This window comes from Lepeophtheirus salmonis, chromosome Z, assembly GCF_016086655.4.
Source record: "Lepeophtheirus salmonis chromosome Z, UVic_Lsal_1.4, whole genome shotgun sequence".
Classification (NCBI taxonomy): domain Eukaryota; kingdom Metazoa; phylum Arthropoda; class Copepoda; order Siphonostomatoida; family Caligidae; genus Lepeophtheirus; species Lepeophtheirus salmonis.
In genome coordinates this window covers 6,471,653-6,480,688 of record NC_092584.1, presented here as the reverse complement: position 1 = coordinate 6,480,688, position 9,036 = coordinate 6,471,653, and the positions used below count along the sequence as shown (strand labels likewise).

The window sequence follows — 9,036 nt, the reverse complement described above, 5'->3', positions numbered from 1 at the left end:
TATAATGAATTAAATGGTTGTTATCTTTTGGAAAATGCTAGAATTATAATGTTTCATCTAAAAAAAAATTATTTATGTGAGTGGAAGAAAAATTCAATGTCTACATAATTATATAGACCTTGAAAAATGGATGACGAGAAATACGTAAAAGGGAATTAAATACTAATTATTTATCTTTTAAAGTGGTTAATTCACATTTACATGAATTGTGGACAACTACGCCACTTCCGCTATAACTTTACTACAACCTATTGGAATGGACCGCTAAAATCTCATTTCATCGTTAATAAATATTCATGAACGCACGTTCAATTTTGCGTTCTTTTCACAAGCCTATGTCGAAAGTAGGACCTGTGCCGTCGCCCATACAGCGTCGACGCGATAAAGACTTTCCCCCGGTGGCCATGTTCGAGTGCCACGTCGTCAAGATGTACGCAGGCCCAGACTCGAGGCCATGGTGTCTATTTCGAGATTCATTCACTTGTTTAGCTCTAGATGAAGTCGATTTTTGCTGTGACAATGTATATAAAAGAGAACCAAAAATCAGGAATACTACGTAAATATTCAAAGATACCTAATGATCTTAGTGCATTACTCTTGATATTTCATCAAGGGGTCCTGTGGGATTTTTACTGACCCATTTGCTTACATTCAAGTTTATATGTGTAGGTAGAGTTCGATAAGCTTAAAAGTTTGATAAAAGCCGAGCACCCTCCCTCCGCCACTGCACCAAAATGGGACTTCCAAGCGTTCCTTTTTACTTTATCTGCCCTTTAAAAAAGTAAGAACAAATACAAACTTTGATTTATTGATTTTTTTAGTACTATTAGAAGGAAACGCTAAAATATCGTTTTTGGGGTTCGACGTAATAAAAAAAATCTGTTCCGTTCATTGAACGGCGTATTATGAGTTCCGTTCACAAGCCTGAATTTGGGATAGCCAAGAGTGTTATCTTTTGGCGCTATAAGTACACTCTGCCTCAGGATTAATCAGTATAACTTGTTGATAAAATGGATCCAAAAATACCAATTTTAATAGCGACGTATATTTATTTGAAATGAAATAAAAACAGGATGTCATGTACATCTGAAAAGTATTGGATTTTGAAATTTATTCAAGGGAATTTGAATATTTTAACACTACTACAATATACAAGTTACATAGAAATATGATTTATGAATTATGGTGATCGAAGATGAAGACTTAAAGAAACATAATCCTTTTCCTTAACTCGGAGGTGGAGGAGGGGGTGGAGCAGCAATAAGATTGGACATAATATTACTAGTTGTAGAACTCTGTCCAGGAGGTGGTGGTGGAACACCTTGCCAACCCCCAGGTGGAGGAGGCCAATATGGAGGCTGGCTCGGATTACTTGGCCTAGGAGTGGTTCCAGGAGGGGGTGGTGGGACAGGGCCTTGCCCCGGTGGTGGAGGAACCCCAACAGCTGATGGAGGAGCACCGGGAGGTGGAGGTGGGGGAGGACTGCCCCAAGGAGGCATATTCCATGTACCAGGAGGTGCTGATGGGCCTCCTACCGGTTGTCCTTGTGGTGGCGGAAGGCCAGAAGAAGAAGTTGAGGCTACAGTTGTTGTACTAGGGGGTGGGGGTGGGGGAGGAGGGGCAGTCAAGAAATTGGGTGGAGGTGGCAACTGTCGCGAACTGTCATAGGCCGCCCAATTTGGAGGAGGGGGATTTCTTGGACTACCGTTTGGAACAGTCGGGGGTGAAGTAGCTCCAGGAGCTATCCATCGAGGAGTACCTCCAGCCGCCGCCGCTTGCTGTTGCCAGGGAGGTGGTACACTCTGATTCATTAAACTAGGAGGTTTCCCATTCCAAGCATCGGCGGCTCCTTGAGGAGGAGTTGTTCCTGCTAGACCGGGTTGTCCTCCATATCCATAATTTGGATTAGCTGTTGTTGTGCCATACTCTCCAACCGTGGGAGTGACAGCTGAAGGTACCGGTGGCCTTGGGCCAGCAGTTCCAACGGGTCTAGGGGGTCTTGTTTGATAGGTTTTAGCAGGACCCCAAGTAATTCTTCCTTCCTTATACGTTTTATCTCCAGTTCCTGGTGGAGGAGCTTCTCCAAGCTCGGCCATTAAGGACATGTACTCATCATCCATTTTATTTTGACTTGCATTTTCAAATCCGCCCATACCAGGCCGCTTTTGCGTGCAATCCTTGGATATATGACCCACGCCACCACAAGACGTACAAACTACGTTATTTGTGACATTTAGTTTATCTTGACACTGCCAGGACTTGTGATCCGCTGCACCACAATTTGTACAGCGTAGACCATCTCCCTCTCTCAATGTGCCATTCAAGAGAGCCAACTCTCTCAACTGATTTTTTCTCAAATCATTTTGCCCCTCTGGAACATCCACGCCTTGTCGAATTATTTCTTTAATTTTGACTACAGCTCTTTTAACCGCCTCTGGATCTGTTGCAGTAACATATGCGTGAAGAGGTTCATCTTCTCCAGGTAAAGGTTGTCCGTTCTTTCTTCCAATTTTACCCTCTTTCACGGAGCCTTTCCCTCGAATGATGATTTTAGCTCCAGTTTCTTTTTCCATGGCTAAAAACACAATATTTACTCAAACTCATCAGACAAGATGATAAAAAAGACCTTACATTTCAACGTATTCCCTCTTGGACCAATTAAAAGACCAACAAAGTTAATATCCGGATGTTCTTCTTGGGGTATCATTACTTTATCATTCACTTTGACCTGAGGTGGTCTAAGAAAACAAAACAAAGCTAATAAATATATAGACAAAGTTAAAAATAACTTACTTATAATCTGGCGGAGGTTTATACTCCAAATTAATTTCCAACATACGGGTAATGGCTTCATGACGCGTGTTTTCCAATTCTCTTCTCTTTCGATATTCCCTAGTATTCAGTCTTTTACCATCAGTAGAATAGATGGGCTCTGGAGACGGAGATCTATTGCGAATAAAAATGAAGAAATGCTTAGTCAAATAAATATATGGAGAGGAATAAGATATATAAAATAAAAAAATTTATGCCAATTTCTGTTGTTTTTTTAATTGAAAAAAATACTATGAGTACTTAAAAAAAAAAACAAGACTGCTTTTACGTGAGCAGAGGTTTTGTGATATGGGAAAAAAAAAATGAAAGAACAAAGATACGAATTAAACGAACATAAATATAATATAAAAATGGTTAATCCTTTGCTAAAATCCCTCAAGAACGGAGAAAGCAAAACCTAAGGCCTGTGATTAAAATAGCTAATTACTAAAAAGAAAGATAATTATAAGATTGATTGATAATAATGAATTGCATTCAAAATGAGTAAGAGAAGAATGCAGAACACCTAAGGAAAAAAATCCTGTAATTATGATTATAATTAAGATGAAAGAAAACCCCCATTTAATTAAGGAAAAGCATTCTCATTTCCTAAATATGTAATAAAAAATAATTAATTCTGTGAAAATATATAGTTTGTTATTTGATGTGCAAACAAAAAGTTATTCTTAAGATAATTATAATTTGATATCCTCCTTAGGAGTAGTTGTAAGTTAATTATAATTTAATAAAAAATCACAATACGCCTCTGCACAACCATTTCATGATCGAAAATGTTAATCGTTCTTATAAATTGTATATATTTTTTAAAGAAGTCTCTTGATAATTTGTACTAAATCATGCAGTATGTATTAAAATAATTGAGTACATATATATATATATTATATATATATATTGGTAATGTCTTCAATAAAGAATAATAATTTTTTTTTTAAACAATAAAATGAGAGAAATCGGAAAAATCAAATATCTTTTTAAATAACTGAAATTAACCTGAGTTTGTTATACATACAGCAATACCCTCGCAATTATAGTAGATTTTTTCATATAAAATCCATCATTTACAATCGTGCATACAAAGTATTGCCAGACCCTTATAGAGTATTTTCATGTTACGTCACAATTTTAATAAGGGCTCCAACAACCAAGTTTTAATAAGAATGAAAACCATTTTTTGATTAATATGAAGGAAAAAAGCATACTATTGGATCATGGCAAAATTGAGCCAACAAATAAAAGGAATTACACCTTAATGTCTATAAAAATTTCATCCATTAATGCTGACACTAAACGTAATATAGTTCAGTCATGCATATTAATCATAAAAATTATAAAATTTGGTCGTTTTATTACGTCAATCAATTATATCTCTTGTTTTCTAATCAGTTGTTCCAGTAGTATTGACAGTCTTAAAGACCAGACCAAAGAAATAAGGACTCACGCTACACTACTATTTCTTATTGAAAATATGTTATTAGATCGTTATACTATCTTATAAGGATTTTTAGTAGGAGCGTTGGGTTGGTAGCTTTCATCATAGAAACAATGAATGAAGAAAAGAGACAGAGGCAGGGATATAAAAAGATACAGAAAGAGAAGATAAGAGGGAAGGTATAGAGAGAAGGAAAATGAGGCTTTATTTCGATCAAAAACAGACTCTTAATGACCTGAGAGGCCCCAAAAATATCTTAAAAACATACTTTGTTAATTTGTACGTTCTACTGGCTAAATTTCAGACGGATCTGCTCAACCATTTTGGATTCTATGTGTGATAAAACTGACACATAAATATATAAAAGATATGATAAAAAATTTGGGGGGACTTCAAAAAGTTTTAGAGAAGCTCAAGCTCCCTCCCCCTCCAAAAGAAATAGGGCACTAACTTTCAATTACAAATTACTTAGAGTTCATTCAAATATCAGTGTTTATCATGTCCATAAATTAGTATTCAATTCAGATGTTAATTCTTCTTTTATACGTAAAGTACTTTGAAGTAAATTTGTTCATTTGAATCTATTAATAAAAATCTCTCAAATACTCAAAAGCATATTAAAATACTATAACTGAAATTTTATATCAGTAATGTAGCAATACTTATTCAAATCATGATTATTGATTCGGAAATAATTTGTGGAAAAAAATTGTCAATTTCTAGTATTGACAGATAAATGCTTTTTGCATCTGCAAAAGCAATTACTATGATTGTAGAGGGTATTGCTGTAATTAATTTATTAGAAATGAAAAAAAAAACACAAGACAATGTAGTTTACTGTCCTCAACAGATATTCAATTCATACGCGATTACTCATGATATGATAGTCAAATTGCTCTTAATTCCAATCTTTCTGAGAGGTAATTTGAGAAACGGCTTTTATTTTATTATGTTGAAAAATATGTGTACAGCCTCGCATAAAAAAACTTAGTATTTCATTGTGTTTATGGGATAATATATAATTAAAGCTGTAAATTCATTATAATTTAGCTGTTTCCTTCAAAGTATAAATTGTAATGTTGGATTTGAGTACGAGCTCAAGTAAAGATGATCACGGCCAATTTCATTTAATTTTTTAGATATAATTCAGCGCCTGCAAATAATTATTTCATATATTCATTGCTCATCACTAAAATGTGTATTAAAATATTTTTTTGACCTGTTATAATGATCAAGGTATAAAGGATAACTGATAGGCCGTTATTTGCAGCGCTAAGGTTACAACTCGAATCCAACACAAATTTATTTGACAAAACCTTCAAAACCCCTCCCTCACTAAAATTATGTATAATTTAAAATATGTTATGTACAAGTTACCGGTTTTGTAAAAGTTGTAAATTGTAGAAGCAAATTGAACAAGTTGCAACGAAAAAAAAGGTAGAGTAATTTTAAATGAAGGATTTACAGTACTTCTTTGGTTCTCTGGGCCAAGGACAATATAATCATTGAATATTCAATGGATGCTCGATAGTGTTGAGTGGGTCTTTATTTATGACTGAGGTTTAGTCCAATCCTACTTTTAAGTCCTTAAAGAAGCTAAATTGTTCCCTCGTGATGCCAATGAGGGTATTTTTCATTTTTTTAATTATTCTGTTTAATAATATAATAGATTATATGACTAAGTAACACTATAATATGTTCATATTATAATGATATATGTGTTATAATCTTAATAAATATTGAATGTATCTTATTTGGCTTAATAAACCATGGATATTTTTGTGAAAAATTCCTAGGATTTGTCCCAATGACCTACGTCCTAAGGGCCGGTCCTAAGACTGGATTGAATAAATAAAGACCCACCAACACTAATGATCGATATATTAATGCTATAATTTTTGACTATTAGGATACAAATTAGTCAAATAAAAGTATTCTGAGGCACATTATTAAGTTCAAATGCACACAGTTATAATATTCATAAATACATACTAAAAAGTGTTGTTTCAGTCCTAAATTAGTGTAGGAACAAGACTCCACTAATAAAAAACCTGTAAATTTAATTGATCAAAGTAATATGATAGTTGATAGATTTACCAATGTTTGAACTAAGTAATGGATTTTATGACGAACAATGTGTACCGTTTGCTTATAGAAATTACAACTCGTACAGGCATCGCAACTTGTACAGAACATATATGTATATTAAAAAAAAGTAAAAATAAAATCATAACCATAGAACCACCAAATGATATCAAATTCTTCAAACTTCTTTGCAAAAAAAAGTAATAGAACTCCCTCTCAACAAAATAATACATATGTATGTTGTCTGAATTCCGCAACAACAGCATTTAAAGTAAGAATGAAGAGCTTTTAAGTTTTAAAAAAATACATATATCCGTTACAACCATATCTCGTTTAAATCTAACGTTGAAACAACAACACATTGAAATGATTTTTGAGTGAGTGAGTGATTGAGTCAAACCTGTCTTCTGGATTAGGTGGTATGCCCAAATATCCACTACGGAGTCTTCTACTTGTATCCTCGATTTTAAGTTGCACTAAAATTAAAACGGGGTTAAAAAAGGGCATAAAAGCCCCAAAATTAGATACATTTTATAAATAAGATATACATAAAAATTAATAATATATAGATCATTGATTATATAGACTAAAAAAAAATAAAATATATTGAATATTGTAAACTTATGAAAAGTTTAAAATGAAGGAGGGTGAAGAGTGTCAGTAGTGACGGGAAGCATCTTACCTCTTTGCCCCGTCTTTAAAAAAGTGACATTTTTGTAAGAGTAAAAATGGGAGGGCCGATATTAATTAATTAATTCATTAATGTGGTAGAAGACGTTTAAAGAAATACTTACAGAGATACCCCTCTTCTTGATCCTTGGAGAGACCATTGGGGATCATGGTTGGCATTCCAGGAATGAATGTCTTTTCGGACGTCTCTCCCGCCCAACGGCTCTTTTTCCTCCTTTTACGTTCTACTTTCGCGGCGGCAGCCGCTGCGGCTGCACGGGCTGCTTCCACTGCTTCTGTGGCCAAGCGTTTGCGCTCATTGGGACACAATTCCGGCTCTCCTCCAATCATACTTCCTAGGGGAACAACAGCTGAAAAGAACAGTGTTAGTCCACGTATGGCTCAATATTAATATACAACTCGGGTATGATTATTAAGTTTGCCTCACGTCCTACTTTATCTTTCTATCTGGAAATTGGAGACGGGACATTCAGTCAAAACCTTGCGAATTTTAAGTAAATGTACTATAGTACAGGTTTACTCATTTTAGCGAAGTTAATTTCAGCAGTATTTAAAAATACATTCATGTATTGAAAAAAAAAACCTATGAATCAAAAGTGTAAGTTGACAACAAGAATGAGCAACCTTTTTTCTTGATCCTACTCCATGAAAATCCATCGCCCAAAGTGTTTGAAGGCCGTCATACTCTATGTTTTTAAATCCTTCGCTTCACAGACACTTACGTACTTGAGACAAAAACTGACAGGAGTCTCAGCTCTTGTCAGAATGATCCCATTTGATTTTAAACACTCTTCTGAGTAGAGTGGGATCTATCTCGTTATGTTTAGTGCTGTTTCGTTCCTTCATTAGGACTGAAGACATCAGTTCCGTCTAGTTCAGCCCTGGATATCAGTCTTAAAAAAGGACTTGCTTATGAATTAAGAGGTTGCGAGATTAAAAGTGGAGCTCTCCGTTTTGAGCGTCTCCAATGAGGAGATAGAAAGAGAAAGGATGACGTGTGGTCAAAGGATAAGCCCATCCACTCACCTTTGCAGACGTTGGAGCTACTTCCGCCACTCCCGACTAAGTAGGAGGGATTCAGAAGAGAGGACCCGCTTGTTGGGGAGGAGACTCCAGTTGCAACGATCCCCGCTGGAACTCCAGTTCCGCTTGCCCCCAACGAAGGAGCAGCTCCCGTCCTCGGCCCAAGGGGCGTATTGTTCGCCCCTGACATTGAACTACCGTTGCGTGACGACATTTTCGTGAAGGATAATGATGCTCTCTGACACTCTACACGCCACTAGGAGAGATCCCTTTACCGTTTTCTAATTCCAATATCTTTTACTATTAGACGAGTTCCTCTCTTCTAATAATAATGAATCTCGCTTCCCTTTTTTTTATATATATACTTCAGCTCCTTTCTCTCTTCTTCTTCTTCCTTTTCTCTCTTTGCAGTTTTAACAACTGTTCACTATATAAGCTAGCCAGATAGTCACATCAAAAGTTGCAAGTTGTAATGGCTAAAGCCTTAAATCAAGTAATGAAACGTGACCGTTAAGGCTGAGAAAATTATGTCGTCAATTTTTTTTCATAATTTTTCGCAAGATGTCGCTTTTCCTAGGAAAACCTTCGTAGTAGAGTAGATTATATTTAACTTTCTACATTTGTGACTCCACTCTACTTATTCTTTATTAATACAAGAATATATTCTAGTTTATACCTAGTAGCTGGAGTTATTTTCTTGAGGGTAGAATTCAGCAAGGTTTTGGAATTCAGTATCTTGTAATTATTTCTAGAAATAATTACAAAATACTGGCTCTGGCGGACAAAAAAAATAAAATCGGACCAAAATTTTTTTCACCTGTTATTGCCCTCTTTTCGCTTCTTGGTTTGAAGCTTTAGACTAGTATAAGCAAACGCTACACGTTGCAATTTCTTCGTATTTTAATAATAGTATGGATGTTCAACTGTACATTGAGGCTCTATCATTTCATTTTATATATTAAATTACTCTGGCATTT

General features: G+C 35.2%; 1 protein-coding gene across 1 annotated transcript; it reads right to left on the bottom strand.

Annotated features, from left to right (window-relative positions):
* Positions 1–1,094: 1,094 nt before the first annotated feature.
* Positions 1,095–8,594, bottom strand: LOC121130030 (uncharacterized). Its single transcript, XM_040725720.2, has 6 exons — positions 8,063–8,594; positions 7,141–7,386; positions 6,747–6,822; positions 2,794–2,946; positions 2,632–2,738; positions 1,095–2,575 (listed from the first exon to the last, which is right to left on the bottom strand). Exons 1-6 carry the CDS (start codon positions 8,271–8,273, stop codon positions 1,227–1,229), a joined length of 2,142 nt encoding a protein of 713 aa, XP_040581654.1. The 5' UTR covers positions 8,274–8,594; the 3' UTR covers positions 1,095–1,226.
* Positions 8,595–9,036: the final 442 nt, after the last annotated feature.